The following is a 27,465-nucleotide window of genomic DNA, read 5'->3' on the forward strand; positions in this document are numbered from 1 at the left end:
TTTGTATCTTTATGTTTGAAGCCTGAAATGTGGCAAAAGGTCGCAAAGTTCAAGGGGGCCGAATACTTTCGCAAGGCACTGTACATAAAAATAACCGTTAAAAAAAACAGATCATGAGAGAGACAGTGATAAGCTATTTAAATGATCCCGATGATGACGAATGCAACAGAAGCTCGAGAACAGAGGTTATAAAACTAATATGCATGACTGTGGATGACAAACCAAGAAGCTTCCAAGAAGCTTTAACACCTTCAGAGGATTCAGTCTGGCTCTGTATCCCAATCTCAGCACAGTACAGTACAGAGTACATGGAGGAGCCATCCAAATCGAAAAAGTAGTTAGCCAGGGAATCCGCTACAAGACCATGGTGCTTGCCTACGGAGCTGTGAGGGGAACGGCACCTCAGTACCTCCAGGCTCTGATCAGGCCCTACACCCAAACAAGGGCACTGCGTTCATCCACCTCTGGCCTGCTCGCCTCCCTACCACTGAGGAAGTACAGTTCCCGCTCAGCCCAGTCAAAACTGTTCGCTGCTCTGGCTCCCCAATGGTGGAACACACTCCCTCACGACGCCAGGACAGCGGAGTCAATCACCACCTTCCGGAGACACCTGAAACCCCACCTCTTTAAGGAATACCTAAGATAGGATAAAGTAATCCTTCTCACCCCCCTTAAAAGATTTAGATGCACTATTGTAAAGTGGCTGTTCCACTGGATGTCATAAGGTGAATGCACCAATTTGTAAGTCGCTCTGGATAAGAGCGTCTGCTAAATGACTTAAATGTAATGTAATGTAATGAATTCCAAGCTGGGTAATTTGGGTGAATTATCCCTTTAACACTTTGGCCTGTCAATCAATCATTGTGGGTGGGATTGTCAGGGGTTGAGCAGGATGTTTGTGAGTCACAGAGTCGATAGGGTTTCAGATCTGTCAATCAATCACTGTGGGAGGGACTTTGAGGGAAGGCTGTAGATAAGTAATCTAGTCAGAAAAACTAGTAGTCTACTCTTTCGACTTAATGTATTGTGGCAAAAATAAAATCTAGTCCACTCTGTTTTATTATCACCTGAAACAATATATTTATCCTGTCTTGAATGAAAATGTCATATTTCGCAATCTCCCACAAAAAAATGTGATCTGACGTGAGACAGGGTCTCCTCCATCTTGCGTTACAAACACTACACCTATCCTGGAAGGATACTGACCTCATCCCGTCAGTAAAGGATGCCTGGTTGTTCTTTAAAAGTGCTTTCCTCACCATCTTAAATAAGCATGCCCCATTCAAAAAATGTAGATCTAAGAACAGATATAGCCCTTGGTTCACTCCAGACTTGACTGCCCTTGACCAGCACAAAAACATCCTGTGGCGTACTACATTAGCATTGAATAGCCCCCGCGATGTGCAACTTTTCAGGGAAGTCGGCAGCCAATATACACAGTCAGTTAGGAAAGCTAAGGATGGCTTTTTCAAACAGAAAATAAATAGCATCAATTCTAAAAGGTTTTGGGACACCGTAAAGTCCATGGAGAATAAGAGCTCCTCCTCCCAGCTGCCCACTGCACTGTGGCTAGGAAACACTGTCACCCCCGATAAATCCACAATAATTGATCATTTCAATAAGCATTTTTCTATGGCTAGCCAATGCTTTCCACCTGGCTATCCCTACTAGAGGTCGACCGATTATGATTTTTCAACGCCGATACCGATTATTGGAGGACAAAAAAAGACGATACCAATTAATCAGTCGATTTTTATATATATATTTGTAATAATGACAATTACAACAATACCGAATGAACACTTTTATTTTAACTTAATATAACTGATAAATAAAATACATTTAGTCTCAAATAATGAAACATGTTCACTTTGGTTTAAAAAATGCAGATGGAGAAGAAAGTAAAAGCGCAATAATTGCCATGTAAAAAAAGCTCATGTTTAAGTTCCTTGCTCATACCCACACCGCCCAACTAGCATCCCTAATTTGGACAGCTCTGACTTAGAATATGTGGACAACTACAAATACCTAGGTGTCTGGTTAGACTGTAGACTTAGCACAAGCTCCTTCCAGACTCACATTAAGCATCTCCAATCCAAAATTAAATCTAGAATCGGCTTCCTATTTCGCAACAAAGCCACCTTCACTCATGCTGCCAAACATAGCCTCGTAAAACTGACCATTCAACCGATCCTTGACTTCGGTGATGTCATTTACAAAATAGTCTCCAACACTCTACTCAGCAAAATGGATGTAGGCTATCACAGTGCCATCCGTTTTGTCACCAAAGCCCCATATACTACCCACCACTGCGACCTGTATGCTCTCATTGGCTGGCCCTCGCTACATATTCGTCGCCAAACCCACTGGCTCCAGGTCATCTATAAGTCTTTGCTAGGTAAAGCCTTGTCCGCAGGTAGTATTACTTCGGTCCGCAGGTAGTATTACTTTTCATTACTTTTCATTACATTTCACTATAGTACAACGGTTTGATTTGTCTAATCTTAGCAATTTCTTCTTAGCTAGCTACATAGCCGTCTTTGTATCAAAGATAATTGCGTAATTATCGTATTTCGTCGTCCTAACGTAGTCTACTGCAGCTAGCCACATAGCTAACGTCCACCGTATAGCAGCACCGTAGGAACTATTACACTCAACTGAACGACTCGATTAGTGTAGTGTTAGCTAGCTACATAGTTGTCTTTGCTGTCTTCGTATCCAAGATAATTGTGTAGTTTAGAGTGTGTAGTCTTAGAGTGATTATCTTAATTTACCGAGGTTAGCTAGCCAGCTATTTGTCGTCCTTAACGTAGGAGACACTGCTAGCTAGCTAACAGCTAACAGCTAGCCAACAACAACCCGGTCGCATTCCGCTTCGCTCCACAGGTAGTATCACATTTTCATTTCATCTCATTACAGCACAACGGTTTGATTCGCTTGATCGTAGCTAGCTACATAGCTAGCTACATAGCCGTCCTTGTATCAAAGATAATTGTGTAGTCTAGAGCGATTTTCTAGGTTAGCTAGCCAGCTATTGTCGTTCTTTTAACGCAACGTAATAAACACTGCTAGCTAGCCAGCTAGCCCCCGAATAGTAGCACTGTAGAAACTATTACACTCAACGGAACGACTTGATTAGTGTAGTGTCAACAACGCAGCCACTGCCAGCTAGCCTACTTCAGCAGTACTGTATCATTTTAATCATTTTAGTCAATAAGATTCTTGCTACGTACGCGTAACTTTCTGAACATTCGAGACGTGTAGTCCACTTGTCATTCCAATCTCCTTGCATTAGCGTAGCCTCTTCTGTAGCCTGTCAACTATGTGTCTGTCTATCCCTGTTCTCTCCTCTCTGCACAGACCATACAAACGCTCCACACAGCGTGGCCGCGGCCACCCTAATCTGGTGGTCCCAGCGCGCACGACCCACGTGGAGTTCCAGGTCTCCGGTAGCCTCTGGAACTGCCGATCTGCGGCCAACAAGGCAGAGTTCATCTCAGCCTATGCCTCCCTCCAGTCTCTCGACTTCTTGGCACTGACGGAAACATGTATCACCACAGATAACACTGCTACTCCTACTGCTCTCTCCTCGTCCGCCCACGTGTTCTCGCACACCCCGAGAGCTTCTGGTCAGCGGGGTGGTGGCACCGGGATCCTCATCTCTCCCAAGTGGTCATTCTCTCTTTCTCCCCTTACCCATCTGTCTATCGCCTCCTTTGAATTCCATGCTGTCACAGTTACCAGCCCTTTCAAGCTTAACATCCTTATCATTTATCGCCCTCCAGGTTCCCTCGGAGAGTTCATCAATGAGCTTGATGCCTTGATAAGCTCCTTTCCTGAGGACGGCTCACCTCTCACAGTTCTGGGCGACTTTAACCTCCCCACGTCTACCTTTGACTCATTCCTCTCTGCCTCCTTCTTTCCACTCCTCTCCTCTTTTGACCTCACCCTCTCACCTTGCCCCCCTACTCACAAGGCAGGCAATACGCTCAACCTCATCTTTACTAGATGCTGTTCTTCAACTAACCCCATTGCAACTCCCCTCCAAGTCTCCGACCACTACCTTGTATCCTTTTCCCTCTCATCCAACACTTCCCACACTGCCCCTACTCGGATGGTATCGCGCCGTCCCAACCTTCGCTCTCTCTCCCCCGCTACTCTCTCCTCTTCCATCCTATCATCTCTTCCCTCTGCTCAAACCTTCTCCAACCTATCTCCTGATTCTGCCTCCTCAACCCTCCTCTCCTACCTTTCTGCATCCTTTGACTCTCTATGTCCCCTATCCTCCAGGCCGGCTCGGTCCTCCCCTCCCGCTCCGTGGCTCGACGACTCATTGCGAGCTCACAGAACAGGGCTCCGGGCAGCCGAGCGGAAATGGAGGAAAACTCGCCTCCCTGCGGACCTGGCATCCTTTCACTCCCTCCTCTCTACATTTTCCTCCTCTGTCTCTGCTGCTAAAGCCACTTTCTACCACTCTAAATTCCAAGCATCTGCCTCTAACCCTAGGAAGCTCTTTGCCACCTTCTCCTCCCTCCTGAATCCTCCCCCCTCTCTGCAGATGACTTCGTCAACCATTTTGAAAAGAAGGTCGACGACATCCGATCCTCGTTTGCTAAGTCAAACGACACCGCTGGTTCTGCTCACACTGCCCTACCCTGTGCTCTGACCTCTTTCTCCCCTCTCTCTCCAGATGAAATCTCGCGTCTTGTGACGGCCGGCCGCCCAACAACCTGCCCGCTTGACCCTATCCCCTCCTCTCTTCTCCAGACCATTTCCAGAGACCTTCTCCCTTACCTCACCTCGCTCATCCCTGACCGCTGGCTACGTCCCTTCCGTCCTCAAGAGAGCGAGAGTTGCACCCCTTCTGAAAAAACCTACACTCGATCCCTCCGATGTCAACAACTACAGACCAGTATCCCTTCTTTCTTTTCTCTCCAAAACTCTTGAACGTGCCGTCCTTGGCCAGCTCTACCGCTATCTCTCTCAGAATGACCTTCCTGATCCAAATCAGTCAGGTTTCAAGACTAGTCATTCAACTGAGACTGCTCTTCTCTGCATCACGGAGGCGCTCCGCACTGCTAAAGATAACTCTCTCTCCTCTGCTCTCATCCTTCTAGACCTATCGGCTGCCTTCGATACTGTGAACCATCAGATCCTCCTCTCCACCCTCTCCGAGTTGGGCATCTCCGGCGCGGCCCACGCTTGGATTGCGTCCTACCTGACAGGTCGCTCCTACCAGGTGGCGTGGCGAGAATCTGTCTCCTCACCACGCGCTCTCACCACTGGTGTCCCCCAGGGCTCTGTTCTAGGCCCTCTCCTATTCTCGCTATACACCAAGTCACTTGGCTCTGTCATAACCTCACATGGTCTCTCCTATCATTGCTATGCAGACGACACACAATTAATCTTCTCCTTTCCCCCTTCTGATGACCAGGTGGCGAATCGCATCTCTGCATGTCTGGCAGACATATCAGTGTGGATGACGGATCACCACCTCAAGCTGAACCTCGGCAAGACGGAGCTGCTCTTCCTCCCGGGGAAGGACTGCCCGTTCCATGATCTCGCCATCACGGTTGACAACTCCATTGTGTCCTCCTCCCAGAGCGCTAAGAACCTTGGCGTGATCCTGGACAACACCCTGTCGTTCTCAACTAACATCAAGGCAGTGGCCCGTTCCTGTAGGTTCATGCTCTACAACATCCGCAGAGTACGACCCTGCCTCACACAGGAAGCGGCGCAGGTCCTAATCCAGGCACTTGTCATCTCCCGTCTGGATTACTGCAACTCGCTGTTGGCTGGGCTCCCTGCCTGTGCCATTAAACCCCTACAACTCATCCAGAACGCCGCAGCCCGTCTGGTGTTCAACCTTCCCAAGTTCTCTCACGTCACCCCGCTCCTCCGCTCTCTCCACTGGCTTCCAGTTGAAGCTCGCATCCGCTACAAGACCATGGTGCTTGCCTACGGAGCTGTGAGGGGAACGGCACCTCAGTACCTCCAGGCTCTGATCAGGCCCTACACCCAAACAAGGGCACTGCGTTCATCCACCTCTGGCCTGCTCACCTCCCTACCACTGAGGAAGTACAGTTCCCGCTCAGCCCAGTCAAAACTGTTCGCTGCTCTGGCCCCCCAATGGTGGAACAAACTCCCTCACGACGCCAGGACAGCAGAGTCAATCACCACCTTCCGGAGACACCTGAAACCCCACCTCTTTAAGGAATACCTAGGATAGGATAAGTAATCCTTCTCACCCCCCCCCCTAAAAGATTTAGATGCACTATTGTAAAGTGGCTTTTCCACTCGATGTCATAAGGTGAATGCACCAATTTGTAAGTCGCTCTGGATAAGAGCGTCTGCTAAATGACTTAAATGTAAATGTAATATCTCAGCTCACTGGTCATCATGGCAACACCCACCCTTAGCACAAGCTCCAGCAGGTACGGTTGAAGTCGGAAGTTTACATACACTTTGGTTGGAGTCAATAAAACTTGTTTTTCAACCACTCCACAAATTTGTTGTTAACAAACTATAGTTTTGGCAAGTCGGTTAGGACATCTACCTTGTGCATGACACAAGTAATTTTTCCAACAATTGTTTAGAGACAGATTATTTCACTTATAATTCACTGTATCACAATTGCAGCGGTCAGAAGTTTACATAGACTAAGTTGACTGTGCCTTTACACAACTAGGAAAATTCCAGAAAATGATGACTTTAGAAGCTTCTGATATGCTAATTGACATACTTTTAGTCAATTGGAGGTGTACCTGTGGATGTATTTCAAGGCCTACCTTCAAACTCAGTGCCTCTTTGCTTGACATCATGGGAAAATAAAAAAAAATCAGCCAAGATTTGTTGACCTCCACCAGTCTGGTTCATCCTTGGGAGGAATTTCCAAATGCCTGAAGGTACCATGTTCATCTGTACAAACCATAGTACGCAAGTATAAACACCATGGGACCACGCAGCCATTATAGCGCTCAGGAAGGAGACGCGTTCAGTCTCCTAGAGATGAACGTTCTTTGGTGCGAAAAGTGCAAATCAATCCCAGAACAACAGCAAAGGACCTTGTGAAGATGCTGGAGGAAACCAGTACAAAAGTCTCTATATCTATATCCACAGTAGAACAAGTCCTATATCGACAGAACCTGAAAGGCCTCTCAACAAGGAAGAAGCCACTGCTCCAAAACCGCCATAAAAAAGCCAGACTACGGTTTGCAAACTGCACATGGGGACAAAGATCATACTTTTTGGAGAAATGTCCTCTGGTCTGATGAAACAAAAAATAGAACTGTTTGGCCATAATGACCATCGTTATGTTTGGAGGAAAAAGGTGGAAGCTTGCAAGCTGAAGAACACCATCTGAACCGTGAAGCACGGGAGTGGCAGCATCATGTTGTGGGGGTGCTTTGCTGCAGGAGGGACTGGTGCACTTCACAAAATAGATGGCGTCATGAGGAGGAAAATGATGTAGATATATTGAAGCAACATCACAAGACATCAGTCAGGAAGTTAAAGCTTGGTCGCAAATGTGTCTTCCAAATGGACAATGACCCCAAGCATACTTCCAAAGTTGTGGAAAAATGGCTTAAGGACAACAAAGTCAAGGTATTGGAGTGACCATCACAAAGCCCTGACCTCAATCCCATCGAAAAATTGTGGGCAGAACTGAAAAAGTGTGTGCGAGCAAGGAGGCCTACAAACCTGACTCATTTACACCAGTTCTGTCAGGAGGAATGGGACAAAATTCACCCAACTTATTGTGGGAAGATTGTGTAAGGCTACCCAAGACACTTGACCCAAGTTAAACAATTTAAAGACAATGCTACCAAATGCTAATTGAGTGTTTGTAAACTTCTGACCCACTGGGAATGTAAGTAAAGAAATAAAAGCTGAAATAAATCACTCTCTCTATCATTCTGACATTTCACATTCTTAAAATAAAGCTGTGATCCTACCTGACCTAAGACAGGGAACTTTAACTAGGATTACATGTCAGGAATTGTGAAGCTGAGTTTAAATGTATTTGGCTAAGGTGTATGTAAACTTCCGACTTCAACTGCATATTTCACTGGTCATCCCCAAAGCCAACACCCCCTTTGGCCGCCTTTCCTTACAGTTCTCTGCTGCCAATGACTGGAACGAATTGTAAAAATCACTGAAGCTGGAGACTTATATCTCCCTCACCAACTTTAAGCATCAGCTGTCAGAGCAGCCTACCGATCACCGTACCTGTACATAGCCCATTTGTAAATAGCACAGCCAACTACCTCATCCCTATATTGTTATTTTTTTTTTTGTTGTTCTTTCGCACCCCAGTATCTCTACTTGCACATCATCATCTGCACATCTATCACTCCAGTGTTCATGCTAAATTGTAATTACTTCGCCACTATGGCCTTACCTCCCTAATCTTAAATCTTACTACATTTGCATACACTGTACATATATTTTTCTATTGTGTTATTGACTGTACGTTTGCTTATCCTTCTGTGTTGTTTTTTGTCGCACTGCTTTGCTTTATCTTGGCCAGGTCGCAGTTGTAAATGAAAACTGGTTCTCAACTGACCGACCTGCTTAAATGAAGGTATAATAAAAATAAATAAATAAACACTTGTCCGTTCAGTAGCTGGGCAAGACTCTGTGAAAATTATTTATTGCATAATGAAATGCATCACGATGTGTACAGGGCATTAGATGCACGTGAAATCTCTGATAGCACTGGCCCGATTTTAGTGAAACTTGGGTGAATGTTGAGTCTTGCCATAGAGATCTAGCATTTACTAAATTACAGCGATTGGCCAGATGTGGCGCTATAACACTATAACAAAATGCAAACTTTGAAAGGTCACGCCACTCACCCCGTTTGACCTAAACCCATGAAATTCGGTACATACAATGCATTCAGAAAGTATTCAGACCCCTTTCACTTTTCCACGTTTTTATTCTAAAATGGATTTTAAAATTATCATAAATCTACACACAATACCCCATAATGTAAATAAAAAAATTAAAAAAACAGAAATAGCGTATTTCCATAAGTATTCAGACTCTTAGCAATGAGACTCAAACTTGAGCTCAGATGCATCCTGGTTCCATTGATCATCCTTGAACTTGGAGTCCAACTGTGGTAAATTCAATTGATTGAACGTGGTTTGGGAAGGCACACACCTGTCTATATAAGGTCCCACAGTTGACAGTGCATGTCAGAGAAAAAAACAAGCCATGAGGAAACAATTATATTTAAATGTGAAAGTAGATCCTCTTTGTCACCCCCCCCCTTCTCTTATTATTTCTGTTATTTCAGGTCAACCCCCCCCGCCAAGGAGCTCAATTACTGGAGGAAGTTGGAAACCTTTTCCCAAAAGCCCAGAAGAATAAAGTGCTCTGACAAAGGCTGTAACCTATGTCAGAACTAGGTTTTTGTCAGAACCTGGAGATATTTCCACCGCCCTCCTTTTGTAATAAACATGAATTAGTTGGCTCTAACTCAAATCAAATAAACGCATGCTCAGTCAAATGTTCCTCTGTAAATTTTGTCAAGATAAACTTTCTTATTTCAGAAAGAAGGTATCTGATATGTTTCTTTATATAGCTGCCGCACTCAACCTTAAATTGCATCCTGTATACCATAATAATTTTACCAATACGTTATTGAGCTAATTTATGGGAATGGAAATTATATTTCAGAGGGTTTATTTTTATTAAGTCACTAGAACCAAGGCTTTCAGTACTTACACATATTTTGTTTTGAGCCAACTTTCACCACACACCTAACACATTTTCCAGAGGAAACACTGGTTTGGAAGAAAGATTAATGGAGCAAAGCACAGAGAGATCCTTGATGAAAACCTGCTCCAGAGTGCTCAAGACCTCAGAATGGGGCGAAGGTTCACCTTCCAACAGGAAAACAACCCTAAGCACACAGCCAAGACAACACGGGAGTGGCTTTGGGACAAGTCTCTGAATGTCCTTGAGTGGTCCAGCCAGAGCCAAGACTTGAACCCAATCGAACATCTTGGAGACCTGAAAATAGCTGTGCAGCGATGCTCCCCATCCAACCTGACAGAGCTTGAGAGGATCTGCAGAGAAGAATGGGAGAAACTCCCCAAATACAGGTGTGCCAAGCTTATAGCGTCATACCCAATAAGACTCAAGGGTTTAATCACTGCCAAATGTGCTTCAGCAAAGTACTGAGTAAAGGGTCTGAATAATTATGTAAATGTGATATTTCCGTTGTTTTTTTTATTAATACATTTGCTAAAAATTCTAAAAACGTGCTTTTGCTTTGCCATTATGGGGTATTGTGCGTAGATTGATGATGGAAAAATGTTTGTAATCCATTTTAGAATAAGGCTGTAACGTAAAAAAATGTGGAAAGGGTCAAGGGGTCTGAATACTTTCCGAATGCACCATAGGTCCTCACAAGGAACAAATTTGCATCTGGGACCCATCATTTTGAATTTTATGAAAAACACTTAAAAGGCTACACTTCTGGCACTGAATGACCGATCTGCACGGAACTTATGTGGCATCTATGGCCAAAGGTCTCGCACTCTGTCAACGCAATATTTTCTAAAACAATAAGGCTGCTATTGACCAATAAACATTCACGTGGTCTAGCACATAAATCAGTCAAGGACATGTCTCTTGTAACCGACCATTGGTACACAAGTTGCAAACGCTGTCAAGACCCAACATATGCAAGAACAATCATATCGTCCACACGGTGGCGATATAATGGTACATGTTTATATCTCTTGATCTGTTTAACTTCTTTGGGACTGGGGGGCAGTATTGAGTAGCTTGGATGAATAAGGTGCCCAGAGTCAACTGCCTGCTACTCAGGCCCAGTTGCTAATATATGCATATTATTAGTATATTTGGATAGAAAACACTCTGGAGCTTCTAAAACTGTTTGAATGATTTCTGTGAGTTTAACATAACTCATATGGCAGGCAAAAACCTGAGAAAAAATCCAACCAGGAAGTGAGAAATCTGAGGTTTGTAGTTTTCAAGTCATTGCCTATCGAATATACAGTGTCTATGGGGTCATGTTGCACTTCCTAAGGCTTTCACTAGATGTCAACAGTCTTTAGAACCTTGTTTGAGGCTTCTACTGTGAAGGAGGGGGGAATGAGAGCTGATTGAGTCAGGAGTCTGGCAGAGTGCCATGAGCTGATCACGCACTCTCACATGAGAGCGACCTGTGTTCCATTGCATTTCTACAGACAAAGGAATTCTCCGGTTGAAACATTATTGAAGATTTATGATAAAAACATCCTAAAGATTGATTCTATACTTTGACATGTTTCTACGAACTGTAATATGACTTTTCGTCTGAACTTTCGCCTGGACTTGCCCGCGCCTCGTGAGTTTGGATTGTGTACTAAACGCGCAAACAAAAAGGAGGTATTTGGACATAAATTATGGACTTTATCGAACAAATCAAACATTTATTGTGGAACTGGGATTCCTGGGAGTGCATTCTGATGAAGATCATCAAAGGTAAGTGAATATTTATAATGCTATTTCTTACTTCTGTTGACTCCACAACATGGCGGATATCTGTATGGCTTGTTTTGTTGTCTGAGCGCTGTACTCAGATTATTGCATGGTGTGCTTTTTCGGTAAAGCAATTTTTTAAGTTCCATGCATAACACTTGTTTCATCAACATTTATGATGAGTATTTTCTGTAAATTGATGTGGCTCGCTGCAAAATCACCGGATGTTTTGGAAGCAAAACATTACTGAATGTAACGCGCCGATGTAAACTGAGATTTTTGGATATAAATATGAGCTTTATCGAACAAAACACAATACATGTATTGTGTAACATGAAGTCCTATGAGTGTCATCTGATGAAGATCATCAAAGGTTAGTGATTAATTTTGATCTCTATTTCTGCTTTTTGTGACTCCTCTCTTTGGCTGAAAAAATGGCTGTGTTTTCCTGTGACTAGGTTCTGACCTAACATAATCGTTTGGTGTGCTTTCGTCATAAAGCCTTTTTGAAATCAGACACTGTGGCTGGATTTACAACAAGTTTATCTTTAAAATTGTGTAAAATACTTGTATGTTTGAGGAATTTTTATTATGAGATTTCTGTTGTTTTGAATTTGGCGCCCTGCAATATCACTGGCTGTTGGCGAGGTGGGACGCTACAGTCCCACATATCCCAGAAAGGTTCATTCAGGGTGATTACATTTGGCACACATACTCAGGGATGAGTGTAGCTAACCCACACAATATCTCAGACAACACTGGCTCGATTTTGCCAACACTTGGGTAAACGATGAGTCTTGCCAAAAAGATTCTGCATTTAAAAAATTCCACTAAATGGCCCAAGGGGGACGGGCTTCATAATTTGTGGGGCACAACATGTTTACTGTTGCCTTGTTATTTTCTGAAGTGGAAAAAGTGGCTGGCTGACAATGAGTCTTATCGACAGCCAGCGCTTATGGAAAACACTGCTAGCACCAGCCTCAACAGTCTGTGCATACACAATTCCCCCCCACCACCAGCAACCAGTGCAGACAACACTATTCTCCCATAGCACCAGCAACAAGACACCAGTTTGTCACCAGATTCTCTCCAGCTCTCAGGACCACTTGTATCGCTGTCTGAAATCACTTATTGCACTGTCCAATAGGGTTGGGCAATATTACAACAGAATCGTAAATCAACGATGCTTGACAGTCATTGTCGATGGTGACGACATTGTGATGTGACAGATGACAATTTAGCCTATTTGATCTTGACTGATACCGTGCAGTAAAGCTAGCACGTTAGGGCATCGCAGAGCCAGACGACATACCATATGGCCTATTTCAATTTGCCATAGCCTATTTCAATAAATATGTGGTAGGTAGACTATTAACATAATGCAAGAGAACAATGTAGATTGTAGACAGAGCGGAGAGCACCAAAGCTAAATGTCAGATAGGAGGGCAAAAGTTTATGGTCAATTCCACGATAACGGAATTACGATTTGACTCCGTTTTTGTCCACTTTAAAATGTATGCCAAACAAAAAAAGATTGATTTCAAAGTTCAACAAACCATACAACTCTATGCACAAGGACTACTTTAAACAATTTCCACAAGACACATTTACAAAAACAAATTTAGTGGAAGAACTGTGCAGATGCAAACTTTGGTAACAGAAAAAAACATTCCCCCAAAACTCTTTAAATATCTGCTCCGAATTAGGGCAGGGCGATATGTCCAAAATATGGTATTTTTCAAACGGTTGACGGTACTTTATGCTTTTGATTAATAAAAGTTCTACATTTGCTTTATGAGTAGTACGTGACCCTAGGGTGGCAATACATATATTCTAAATGATTTGAAATGGGTCTTTCTCCATTTGGATTGTTTTATACTGTTCAATTCAACTTCAACCTAAAACAATTTCCAGCATTTCCATACATTTCTGCATTTCCTGCACTCATTTGAGATCATTTCCACACTGCCATGATATGGGCAAAAATACTAGGCCTTATTTTAACCAAATATTGCGATTTAGATCAAAACACTGGAGGTGAACTTTGGAATCATGGAAATAAAATGTTTATTATAATTCTATAGTTAAAATATAAATATAGTGGGCACTTTGAATACAGTGTTGTTTGACATGACAACGAATGAAAATGCCATGGACAAGTTATTGTGACCAGGTAGGAACAAAAGTGATGTTCAGTGTTTCCTAGGGGACCCTATAATCTTTGGCTACATTAAATATTTATTCATATAGCCAACATATTCATGCTTTGCCTTTCCTCTTTGATTTAGAAGATACTGTTGTACAAACAACATGCTGATTTAAGCCTCCACCAGTACTGGTATCAAAGGCTGTATTAGCTAGGTACGTTTGCTCTGACTCAGTACTTTGAGCCAGCTAACTGGCGATTAGCATTAGTGGCTAACACGATTTGGTTTAACTTGCTAAGAAAATACAAACTAGCTGTTTGCAGATGTGAGAAACACAAACTAATATTGTGATTATAGAACGCTTGTGGGTTTATGTTAAGATCAAAGTGGAAACAACATTGTTGTCATCACATTGTTGCATGTGCTGCATTGACCATGAAGACTGAACGAAAGTGTCTCGTGGTCAAGCAACAACAAATGCAATCCTTGAGTGACAGCGGGCGGGACTAGATCTGTGTGGAAAGTTACACACGGCGTATCACATTTAACAAACCAAACAGCCAAATACCGTTATAGAAGGTAAAGTAAAAACTCAAACCGGTCCGTGCATAAATACCAGTATATGGTCAAATACTGTATACCGCCCAGCTCTACTCCGAATTAAGATTCAAAGATGTCTGCAGAAAGAATGGGGTCAGCTATGACATGACACCTTGAGTTAAAAAATATATTTTTGTTATTCAACTACAGTAAGTGAAGTGGATTTACATCCAGTAACGGAATAACAGTACATCATGGGTCTAAACACTAAACAGAAATGCATAATTCTGCTTCCGTCGCCGACAGAGATGGCCGCCTCGCTTCGCGTTCCTAGGAAACTATGCAGTTTTTTTGTTTTTTTTACGTGTTATTTCTTACACTAGTACCCCAGGTCATCTTAGGTTTTATTACATACAGTCGAGAAGAACTACTGAATAAGATCAGCGTCAACTCACCATCAGTACGACCAAGAATATGTTTTCCGCGACGCGGATCCTGTGTTCTGCCTTACAAACAGGTCAACGGAATTGATTCCATGCAGCGACCCCAAAAAACGACTTCGTAAAAGAGGAAAACGTAGCGGTCTTCTGGTCAGACTCAGGACACGGGCACATCGTGCACCACTCCCTAGCATTCTTCTTGCCAATGTCCAGTCTCTTGACAACAAGGTTGATGAAATCCGAGCAAGGGTAGCATTCCAGAGGGACATCAGAGACTGTAACGTTCTCTGCTTCACGGAAACATGGCTCACTGGAGAGACGCAATCCGGGGCGGTGCAGCCAACGGGTTTCTCCACGCATCGCGCCGACAGAAACAAACATCTTTCTGGTAAGAAGAGTGGCGGGGGCGTATGCCTCATGACTAACGGGACATGGTGTGATGAAAGAAACATACAGGAACTCAAATCCTTCTGTTCACCTGATTTAGAATTCCTCACAATCAAATGTAGACCGCGTTATCTACCAAGAGAATTCTCTTCGATTATAATCACAGCCGTATATATCCCCCCCCAAGCAGACACATCGATGGCTCTGAACAAACTTTATTTAACTCTTTGCAAACTGGAAACCATTTATCCGGAGGCTGCATTCATTGTAGCTGGGGATTTTAACAAAGCTAATCTGAAAACAAGACTCCCTAAATTTTATCAGCATATCGATTGCGCAACCAGGGGTGGTAAAACCTTGGATCATTGTTACTCTAACTTCCGCGACGCATATAAGGCCCTGCCCCGCCCCCCTTTGGGAAAAGCTGACCACGACTCCATTTTGTCCATTTTGATCCCTGCCTACAGACAGAAACTTAAACAAGAGGCTCCCACGCTGAGGTCTGTCCAACGCTGGTCCGACCAAGCTGACTCCACACTCCAAGACTGCTTCCATCACGTGGACTGGGACATGTTTCGTATTGCGTCAGATAAAAATATTGACGAATACGCTGATTCGGTGTGCGAGTTCATTAGAACGTGCGTTGAAGATGTCGTTCCCATAGCAACGATAAAAACATTCCCTAACCAGAAACAGTGGATTGATGGCAGCATTCGCGTGAAACTGAAAGCGCGAACCACTGCTTTTAATCAGGGCAAGGTGTCTGGTAACATGACCGAATACAAACAGTGCAGCTATTCCCTCCGCAAGGCTATTAAACAAGCTAAGCGTCAGTACAGAGACAAAGTAGAATCTCAATTCAACGGCTCAGACACAAGAGGCATGTGGCAGGGTCTACAGTCAATCACGGACTACAAGAAGAAACCCAGCCCAGTCACGGACCAGGATGTCTTGCTCCCAGGCAGACTAAATAACTTTTTTGCCCGCTTTGAGGACAATACAGTGCCACTGACACGGCCTGCAACGAAAACATGCGGTCTCTCCTTCACTGCAGCCGAGGTGAGTAAGACATTTAAACGTGTTAACCCTCGCAAGGCTGCAGGCCCAGACGGCATCCCCAGCCGCGCCCTCAGAGCATGCGCAGACCAGCTGGCCAGTGTGTTTACGGACATATTCAATCAATCCCTATACCTGTCTGCTGTTCCCACATGCTTCAAGAGGGCCACCATTGTTCCTGTTCCCAAGAAAGCTAAGGTAACTGAGCTAAACGACTACCGCCCCGTAGCACTCACTTCCGTCATCATGAAGTGCGTTGAGAGACTAGTCGAGGACCATATCACCTCCACCCTACCTGACACCCTAGACCCACTCCAATTTGCTTACCGCCCAAATAGGTCCACAGACGATGCAATCTCAACCACACTGCACACTGCCCTAACCCACCTGGACAAGAGGAATAACTACGTGAGAATGCTGTTCATCGACTACAGCTCGGCATTCAACACCATAGTACCCTCCAAGCTCGTCATCAAGCTCGAGACCCTGGGTCTCAACCCCACCCTGTGCAACTGGGTACTGGACTTCCTGACGGGCCGCCCCCAGGTGGTGAGGGTAGGCAACAACATCTCCTCCCCGCTGATCCTCAACACGGGGGCCCCACAAGGGTGCGTTCTGAGCCCTCTCCTGTACTCCCTGTTCACCTACGACTGCGTGGCCACGCACGCCTCCAACTCAATCATCAAGTTTGCGGGCGACACAACAGTGGTAGGCTTGATTACCAACAACGACGAGACGGCCTACAGGGAGGAGGTGAGGGCCCTCGGAGTGTGGTGTCAGGAAAATAACCTCACACTCAACGTCAACAAAACTAAGGAGATGATTGTGGACTTCAGGAAACAGCAAAGGGAACACCCCCCTATTGTTGTAATCAGAGCATGTAAGAAATACAATTTGATTGGATTTGATAACTACAAACATAGTTATGTTTTGGGGTTATTAGATATTTCTTAACTTATTTCCGGATATCTTCTGAACTACCCACAAAGTGCTATTTCTCAACGTCATATGTTAGTTCATATGCTAGCTCGATAACTAGCTCAAGCTGGCCAACGTTAGCATCTTCATGCGTTTCACAGACTTTGTGGCTGTGTTATCTAGTGGGAACCTGTTAGCACGGCAGGCTAACAGGTTGGGCTCAAAACGAAAGAAAATCATAGCTGCTTGCTCTAATTGTGTATGTAGTACCTTGTCTGTTCTTTTTGTTTTGTCAACTTTTACATGTTCTCTGTGAAGTAGGCTATGCAAGTTTTGTAACATTTTCCACCTTGGCTTAGTGCTAGCGCACTAGATGACTGACAAATCTACTTGGGATTTTTCTCATTATAGCTATATGATTTCCCTCACTCTCCCTCGGCCCAGTGAAGCGCCAGCCTCCCCTCGCTTTCGTAGCCAACTCAGCCTGCACTATTTTAAAGGTTTTACCTTCGATTCGGCTCCATACATCAATCTCTAAGTCTCTGCTCTCTCTTTGCTTTTGATCTGCCGTTTGGTTTGTGTTATGTTAGTTGTTCTATCTGGTCTACAGTTGTTAGCAGGCTTGGTGGCTGGATAGGCTAATAGCTAGTTAGCTATATGCACTTATCTTAGCCAGCTAAAAATCTTTGATAACTGGTTAGATGACGTTATGTTTTTACAAAACATTAGCTTACTTGAATGTAGCTGTAAACTAGGTGTTGATAGCAACTGGCTGACTCAGGCTAACGTTAGCAGACTACTAGGACTAACGTTAGTTGGCTAGCAAACTTGCAAATTGATTTGTTACAATCAATTCAAGTATTTGATGGTAACTTGGCTGAAAATTGGTTTCATTTGAAGTTAATGCTGTTGGAGTTTACGTTATAGGGAATAGGGTGGCTTGTCGGGTCCTCCATATTACACCAGACCTCGGGAAAACATTTTCCGACAAGTCTTCGGAATTCTGAACAGTTTTATGTCATAACTCGAGAAATTAATAGTGAGGTAACTTTCCATTGGGACTTTTAATTCATATTCTAATGCAAATCCATATGTTAAATTTGATTACATTTATGCTACACACCCTTAAGACAGGAGGATGAGGCAAATGAAGCCATTATCTAGATCTGAAGACGGTAGATATAAAACCTAACTCACTACTGTACTGTTTGTTGACTGTTACTTTGCTCCATCATGTGGCTCTGCCTACCTAGGCTTTCAACAACATTATCTTTCATCATGATTCTTCCAGTTGTTGTAGTGATAGAGGTAAAAAATAATATATTGATACTGAAGGGGGGAAAAAGTGTATATATATATATATATATAGTTTTCTCATGCTCTCTCATATCTCTGCAGCAGACATATCGTTAGCAATGTTTGGAACATCAAATTACTAAAAAACCGCAATAGATATAAACTCAGCAAAAAAATAAACGTCCTTTCACTGTCAACTGCGTTAATTTTCAGCAAATTGAACGTGTAAATATTTGTATGAACATAAGATTCAACAACTGAGACATAAACTAAACAAGTTCCACAGACATGTGAAGAACATAAATTGAATAATGTGTCCCTGAACAAAAGGGGGGTCAAAATCAAAAGTAAGTCAGTATCTGGTGTGGCCACCAGCTGCATTAAGCACTGCAGTGCATCTCCTCTTTGTGGACTGCACCAGAATTGCCTGTCCTTGCTGTGAAATGTTACCCCACTCTTCCACCAAGGCACCTTCAAGTTCCCAGACATTTCTGGGGGGAATGGCCCTAGCCCTCATCCTCCAATCCAACAGGTCCCATATGTGCTCAATGGGATTGAGATCCAGGCTCTTCGCTAGCCATGGCAGAACACTGACATTCCTGTCTTGTAGGGAATCACTCACAGAATGAGCAGTATGGCTGGTGGCATTGTCATGCTGGAGGGTCGTGTCAGGTTGAGCCTGCAGGAAGAATACCACATAAGGGAAGAGGGTGTCTTCCCTGTAATGCACAGCAGTGATGATGTTTTGACACACCGCCCCAGACCATGATGGACCCTCCACCTCCAAATCAATCCCACTCCAGAGTACAGGCCTCGATGTAACGCTCATTCCGTCGCCGATAAACGTGAATCCGACCACCACTCCCGGTGAGACAAAACCGTGACTCATCAGTGAGAGAACTTTTTGCCAGTCCTGTCTGGTCCAGCAACGGTGGGTTTGTGTCCATAGGTGACGTTGTTGTCGGTGATGTCTGGTAAGGCTACAAGCCCCCTTCCAGCCCCTCTCAGCCTATTGCGGACAGTCTGAGCACTGATGGATGGATTGTGCGTTCCTAGTGTAACGGATGTGAAACGGCGAGCTTAGTTAGCGGTGCGTGCTAAGTAGCGTTTCAATCGGTTACGTCACTTGCTCTGAGACCTTGAAGTAGTAGTTCCCCTTGCTCTGCAAGGGCCGCGGCTTTTGTGGAGCGATGGGTAACGATGCTTCGTGGGTGACTGTTGTCGTTGTGTGCAGAAGGTCCCTGATTCGCGCCTGGGTATGGGCGAGGGGACGGACGTAAAGTTGTACTGTTACATTGATGCTGTTGACCCGGATTACTGGTTGCTGCGGAAAAAGGAGGGAGGTCAAAAGGGGGGTGAGTGTAACGGATGTGAAACGGCGAGCTTAGTTAGCGGTGCGCGCTAAGTAGCGTTTCAATCGGTTACGTCACTTGCTCTGAGACCTTGAAGTAGTAGTTCCCCTTGCTCTGCAAGGGCCGCGGCTTTTGTGGAGCGATGGGTAACGATGCTTCGAGGGTGACTGTTGTCGTTGTGTGCAGAAGGTCCCTGGTTCGCGCCCGGGTATGGGCGAGGGGACGGTTTAAAATTATACTGTTACACTAGTGTAACTCGGGTAGTTGTTGTTGCCATCCTGTACCTGTCCCGCAGGTGCTGTTCGGATGTACCGATCCTGTGCAGGTGTTGTTACATGTGGTCTGCCACTGCGAGGATGATCAGCTGTCTTCCTGCCTCCCTGTAGCGCTGTCTTAGGCGTCTCACTGTACGGACATTGCAATTTCTTGCCCTGACCACATCTGCAGTCCTCATGCCTCCTTGCAGCATGCCTAAGGCATGTTCACGCAGATGAGCAGGGACCCTGGGCTTTTGGTGTTTTTCAGAGTCAGTAGAAAGGCCTCTTTAGTGTCCTAAGCTTTCATAACTGTGACCTTAATTGCCTACTGTCTGTAAACTGTTAGTGTCTTTAACAACCGTTCCACAGGTGCATGTTCATTAATTGTTTATGGTTCATTGAACAAGCATGGGAAACCGTGTTTAAACCCTTTACAATGAAGATCTATGAAGTTATTTGGATTTTTACGAATTATCTTTGAAAGGCAGGGTCCTAAAAAAGGGATGTTTCTTTTTTTGCTGAGTTTAGAATCGTGACAATTGCAATACATATCGCCACCTAAGTATCATGACAAAATCGTATAGTGAGGTCCCTGGCAATTCCCAGCCCTAAATAGTACCATCCGATTTCGTGCTATTAGCCCAATGGTGGTTTTATCAGATGTTTCTTTTATATTTTATATACATTTTGGTTGGCCAATAAGGGGCCATACCACCGTATATCACAATGCTTTATGAGTACATAATCACGATAGGTTAAAGGTTGACATCGTCCAACCCTACTGTCCAACAGTGCTATATTTCACAAAGCAATTAAATGTCTATCAGGTATACTCAAGGCAATCAAGATGCCAACTAAATCCACTACAAACTCTCTTCAAGCTACAAGTACGGCGCCAACTCTAAAAATGATAAAGACAGCAAAGCTTGCCTTGCAACGCCTCAAGAAGCAGTTTTGACTCACAAAACACATTAGACCCAGAAAATGTTACTGAGGACAACAAATCAAGGCCCTAAGAGGCAGAGACACAGTCAGCGCTGTGTTAGGCCATACACTGTGCACCAATGCAGAGTCAGAGGCACTCTCTCCTTACCATCCTGAACCCAGTATTGGGCTAACTTACTTTTCTCCCTGAAGATGTTGGGGTTCCTAGACAGCACTGTCTGCAGCAGCACAGGCACGTCTCCCTCCGGGTCATCACTGCCCAGGTTGTCCTTCAGCTCTCTGCAATGGGAGGGGGGAATCAACTAATGCAACTGTGGCTCATAATAAGAGACTACAGCTCACACTCTTATCAGCGGTTGTGACCCCTAGCATTGAAAGGCGTGCGGTGATGAGGGTACTCACATGTGCTCTGTGGAAACCTGGTTGAGGCTATGAGCCAGCTGGGACACCAGGTTCTCATCCCGGCAGGCCAGCAGACAGTTGACCTCCTCCGCAATCCTCCCATTGAACAGCAGACTCTTAGTGGTGGTGGCGGGGAGAGGGGATGGCAGGGGCAGCTGGTTTAACACTGCATAGAGGAAGAGCAGACAGGTTACGCATAATTCAGAGGCCGGAGCTGTGATGGTACAGCCCCACATTGTGATATAGCTACGCAGCTTAGAGACCACCATCCGTGTACAGCCCCCGTCGCGCACCCCCCTAAAATTCCCAACCAATGCCGCTCCACGTACGCAGCTCCGATTGATTTGAATGTGGCGAATTACGGACTCTGATATGCACTTTAGACTGATAGCTGTCTGGGTGACTAATAAAACACCTGAGATGGGAAAAATAGTGCATGGATGGATTAACATCCCAGCTACTCCCCGATATTGTTTAGGTTAAAGTATTAGGTTAGGGGTAAATCCAACACTACACATCACTGCATAAAACAATCCATAGGTTTTAAGCATGAACAATAGAGGAAATCCTGCTTCCGTCTGCTAAAGACCTAACACCTGGAGAGAAATGCACCTTTTGGCAGAACAATAACCTACAAGCAGGGGTTGCGTTAATGCAGAATTCTACGTTTTTCCATGCATGTTTTTTAAAATAAAAACACCTAAAGAAATATATTGCTGCTTTTTGTAAACGCAGATCTAAAATGCTTATTATAATTTCTGCTCGGCATAATACTATTTTTGTGATTCAGTTGCACTTCACACGGATGAGAATTCACAAATGGGCATTTTATATATTTTTTTAGGGCGGTCAGCCTTTTGAAAATGCAGATTTCTGAACTCTAATGCAACCCCTGTAAAACTGAAATGCACTTCTTGGGATTGCTTAGCAGGTGGATAGGAAACATCAAAGAATAATTAAAAGAAAAGATGTTCTCACACACAGTACTTGCAAAGTCACTTGTTTATTTTGTGCCAATGTTTCAGCCTCATGGCTCTTTGTCAGAGATCATATTTGTATTCAAGCTTCCTAAGCGATTGGATAACTAGCACAGAACATTTGCCTGGAATTGTAGTCAAGAGAAATTGCCATCCAGACTTTGACACTTAGCCACGGTGTAATTTATTGCATTGAAAGTCCAAGCACTAAGGCAACAAAATGTGCACAGGTGGATACTATCTATCGGCACTATACATTACACTACCCATGTCACTCTAAAGCAAAGGCTATTGAAAAGTACCATCAATAATAGTGTGTCCTAAATATCAAGACAGCAATATTCATGTAGAGAACATTCATGTTTTATTACAACAGGAAACAAGAGTGCAATAAAAACAAGCTAAATTCAATCTTGCCAACTTGGTAAATTAATTATCTAAATACCAAGAAATGAACTTTGCGGCTGGCAGCACTGACCATAAAGCAAGCAAAATGGTCCTGACTTTTTTTAGAGGATTGTATACATTTGAAAAACAGCTTTGTATATACTATAACTTTGCAAACTATACAGGGCTGGACAAGTAAAAAATAAAAGTCAGACAAAAAATATAATTTTAAATTGTTCGAATAGACAAGTAAAAAAAAAAAAACAGATCACAAAAAGCAAAGCCGTGAGTCCATATATTGATATTCTGTGACAGTAAGGAGTTATTTTCCCAGTTCTAGCTTATTTTTCGAGTTCGCACGAAAATGAAAACCCCAGAAAAGTTGTGAATCTGTGTTCGTGCCCAGGCCTAGGAGAAAGAGAGACACTGTAGAAACAGGTAGCCTAGCCTATAAAATAATGATAGTCTGTCTAACTAAAATAGGTAGCCAACGCAAAACATATAATGTAGCCTGACTAGTTTTCTTGGTAGGCCTATTTAACCATTATTCTTTATTTAACTAGGCAAGTCAGTTAAGAACAAATTCTTATTTACAATGACAGCCTACCGTTTAGCATCTATTAATGTCATTGTCATGTCAGATGTCCTAAAAAAAACTTTGTGAATTGATGAATGGATGCGTTAATTAACCATTGATAAATACATTTGTAAAACCTCCTCTCAAATGCTTATCTATTGGTAGATAAGAAAAATATGACTGTTGAAAAACTGGGATTCCCAGCTTATTCACCATTGTCCGTGTAATTCTGACAACATTATAAATATTCCTAGAATGGTTGAATTGACTCCCATGCTGTCAATAGATCTCCCCTGAAACCTGACTATGTTTAGCCTCAAGGTTGTAGATAAATATGTCTTAGTTTTTTACCTTTGAAGTAGTGTAAGCCATGCTATACAATAAGGCCTGAGATGTGGTATATGGCCAATATACCACAGCTAAGGCATCTTCTTAGGCATGACGCAAGCTGAGAGTCTGGACACAGCCCGTAGCCATGGTATATTGCCCATATGTCACAAACCCCAGAGGAGCCTTATTGCTATTATAAACTAGATACGAACATAATTAAAGCAGTAAAAATAACTATTTTGTCATGCCCGTGGTATAGTCTGATACCACAGCCAATGTACTTTACCAATGTACCATCAAAGCTTGCAGCTGGTCTAAATGTCAGTAGACGCAGTCCTGAAAAAATAACCTGGCCCTGCTAACATCTTTTCACTTGCTTTCGAGGTACCCGTAAGTAGAGCCTTTGTTAAAAATTTAGCTGCATTGATTTGGAAAATATTCAGACCCGTTCGTTCCCCTTTTCCAAATGTTATTACGTTGCTGCCTTATTCTAAAATTGATTAAATGTTTTTTCCCCCCCCATCAATCTACACAAAATAACCCATAATGACAAAGCGAAAACAGGTTTAGCAATGTTTGCAAATATGAGACTCGAAATTGAGCTCAGGTAAATCCTGGTTCCATTGATCATCTGAGAGATGTTTCCAATTCAATTGATTGGACATCATTTGGAAAGGCACACACCAGTCTATAAGGTCCCACAGTTGACAGTGCATGTCATTGAAAAAACAAAGCCATGAGGTTGAAGGAATTGTCCGTAGAGCTCTGAAGAGACAGGATTGTGTTGAGGCACAGATCTGAGAAAGGGTACCAAGAAATGTCTGCAGCATTGAAGATCCCCAAGAATACAGTGGCCTCCATCATTCTGAAATGGAAAAAGTTTGGATCCACCAAGACTCTTCCTAGAGCTGGCCACCCGGCCAAACTGAGCAATCGGGGGAGAAGGGCCTTGGTCAGGGAGGTGATCAAGAACCTGATGGTCACTCTGACAGAACTCCAGGGTTCCTTTGTGGAGATGGGAGAACCTCCCAGAAGGACCACCATCTTTGCAGCACTCCACCAATCAGGGCGTTATGGTAGAATGGCAAGACGGAAGTCACTCCTCAGTAAAAGGCACATGACACCCAGCTTGGAGTTTGCCAAAAGGCGCCTCAAGGACTCTCAGGCCATGAAAAACTTTGTCCTAAATGCCAATCGTCACATCTGGAGGAATCCTGGCACCATCCTTACAGTGAAGTATGGTGGTGGCAGCATCATGCTGTGGGGAAGTTTTTCAGCGGCAAGGACTGGGAGACTAGTCAAGGTCGAGGGCAAGATGAACGGAGAAAAGTACAGAGATCCTTGATGAAAACCTGCTCCAGAGTGCTCCCGACCTCAGACTGGGACGAAGGTTCACTTTACAACAGGAAAACAACCTTAAGCACACAGCCAAGACAACGCAGGAGTGGTTTCGGGACAAGTCTCTGAATGTCCTTGAGTGGCCCAGCCAGAGCCCAGACTTGAACCCAATCAAACATCTCTGGAGTGACCTGAAAATAGCTGTGCAGCGACGCTCCCCATCCAACTTGACAGAGCTTGAGAGGATCTGCAAAGAAGAATGGGAGAAACTCCCCAAATACAGGTGTGCTAAGCATGTAGCGTCATACCCAAAAAGACTCAAGACTGTAAACACTACCAAAGGTGCTTCAACAAAGTACTGAGTAAAGGGTCTGAATACTTATGTAAATGTGATATTTCAGTTTATTATCTATACATTTGCAAAGATTTCTGAAGACCTGTTTTTGCTTTGTCATTATGGGGTATTGTGTGTAGATTGATGGGGGGGGGGACACATGTAATCCATTTCAGGAGAAGGATGTAACGTAACCAAATGTGGAATACTGAAAGTCTGAATACTTTCCGAATGCACTGTACCTTTCATAATATACTGAACAAAAATAAACACAACATGCAACAATTTCCAAGATTTTACTGAGTTCATATAAGGAAATCAGTTAACTTTCCGAATGCACTGTATATCAGTTAATGTGTGAGTGGCAGTGTAATACTTACAGTCAGTAAGGCTAGCGATCCCAGCAAGAGTAGTGATGGGAACATGAGGCATATCCCCATTCATGCTGAAGATAGGGGTGTGGGGGTCGTGTCGATGCACAGGTTGCTCAATGTCGTCGCCCTCCAACTGTTCCTCACATCTCCCGACCGCTGCAGAACAGAGAGGACTTCATTAGAACAGCCACCGGCAATGCCCTATTCACAATATCACACAACGCTCCTCAATATGCAACACTGTCCTCAGAGGTGCTAAAGCATGTTAAAGGGATAGTTAGCATTGGCACACTAAACTACCTCTTAACTTCCTTCATTCTGGACACAGACACATATAAATGGTATCCATGAGTTTGTCGGACTCAGAGAAAGTAGATCATGGACTTCATTGCCAAAATCCAGAACTATTCCTTTAAACCAAAGCCTTGGCAAAAACAAAATCAAGAGGAGCAAGAATCATCAATAGACAGAGATGAACAAATGGGTTTACATTAATTAGACACTATAATTCAGCCAGGGCTGAGGGAATTTCACAGAGTAAAGAAACTGAGTAAAAAAGGCTACTTGTTGTACACATGGGGAAAGTGGTCGATGAATGGCAGAGCAAACACACTATTAGTACAACACTTTTGCAGACATGCATGTGCATAGTACTGGTGGTGCTTGCCCTGAAAAGTTTCAGGGGTGTCATCAAAGCAACCCATTCAAAATACATGCAGATGTATGTTTTTTTCATCAGGATTGAACTGCAGTGCATTTAAAAAAAATTCCCAAACCTTTTGCATTTGGACTGAACACCTCATTATCATTCACTACTATTTTCCTTGAAGCCACTTTCAGAGGAGAAGACAACCAGAGGAGTAATTATCCCACTATAGCATGATCAACACGAGATTGACAGTAGAGACAAGGATCGGCAACACATAGGAATAGGCCTAGATGACGTGACATGGTACAGCTCCGTTATCAGTGGTTACTGGGGTAGTTCCTTGACAATCCTAGAAAGAGGTGTGCACCCATGTGTGCTTAAATGAAAACTGCCACCCCTTTCTGGACCCAAATGCTTATGGTCACTCTGGGGCTGTGCTGGTTGGGTAAGAGGGTGGGTGAGCAAGCAGCACAAAGGATTATCTGGTTGAAAGAAGGCAATTCCTCTGGAGCAGCAGGGTCTTCTTGAAAACACTTTCTTTGAATTGCTCCCTAACTGCATTTGCAGGTAGCTACTATAGCTATACTATTACTTTAAGGTGTTTATTTCCGGTCAATAACCATCATTCAAGCAGTAACATTCAGACATTGCCATTGTACTTTGATAGATATGTTAATACAAGTACATTTTCCATGAATATAGCAGACCTGCAGCTTGTATGTGTAGGCTAAAATGTGTTGGTCAATGACAATCCAACACGGTAAACTAATTCAGTCATATGGGATAGCCACGACAGGACAGCGGAGTCAATCACCACCTTCCGGAGACACCTGAAACCCCACCTCTTTAAGGAATACCTAGGATAGGATAAGTAATCCTTCTCACCCCCCTTAAGATTTAGATGCACTATTGTAAAGTGACTATTCTACTGGATGTCATAAGGTGAATGCACCAATTTGTAAGTCTCTCTGGATAAGAGCGTCTGCTAAATGACTTAAATGTAAATGTATAATGGGCCATTTAGCTTAGTTATGCAAGAAGAAGCTAATGTACTAGCTGAATTAAATAACATTGAAAAAGTAGCTACACTGGCTATTTAACTAGCAAAGGCCAGTCAAACTAGTCCTCTTCCCTGTAAATACGTGGCAGCGTAACAGACGGGTGAACGTTGCCATCATTTGCATACGCTACTCAATAAACATAGTTAATAATGAGGTTGTTAATTTAGCTAACATGTGCACGCAACCTTTATTAGCC

The 27,465-nt window shown here is 43.6% G+C and overlaps 1 protein-coding gene across 4 annotated transcripts in view; it reads right to left on the reverse strand.

The window, feature by feature from the left end:
- Positions 1-27,465, reverse strand: part of LOC118391431 (nipped-B-like protein B) — a 68,810-nt gene that overhangs the window by 33,117 nt on the left and 8,228 nt on the right. For all 4 annotated transcript variants that reach the window (XM_035782820.2, XM_035782819.2, XM_035782821.2 and 1 more), the window contains exons 2-4: positions 25,566-25,715; positions 21,243-21,408; positions 21,019-21,119 (exon numbers count right to left, since the gene is read on the reverse strand). In XM_035782820.2, the coding sequence (XP_035638713.1) occupies positions 21,019-21,119; positions 21,243-21,408; positions 25,566-25,715 (417 nt within the window). The remainder of the gene's footprint in view (positions 1-21,018; positions 21,120-21,242; positions 21,409-25,565; positions 25,716-27,465) is intronic.

Source organism: Oncorhynchus keta, chromosome 12, assembly GCF_023373465.1.
Source record: "Oncorhynchus keta strain PuntledgeMale-10-30-2019 chromosome 12, Oket_V2, whole genome shotgun sequence".
Lineage (NCBI taxonomy): Eukaryota > Metazoa > Chordata > Actinopteri > Salmoniformes > Salmonidae > Oncorhynchus > Oncorhynchus keta.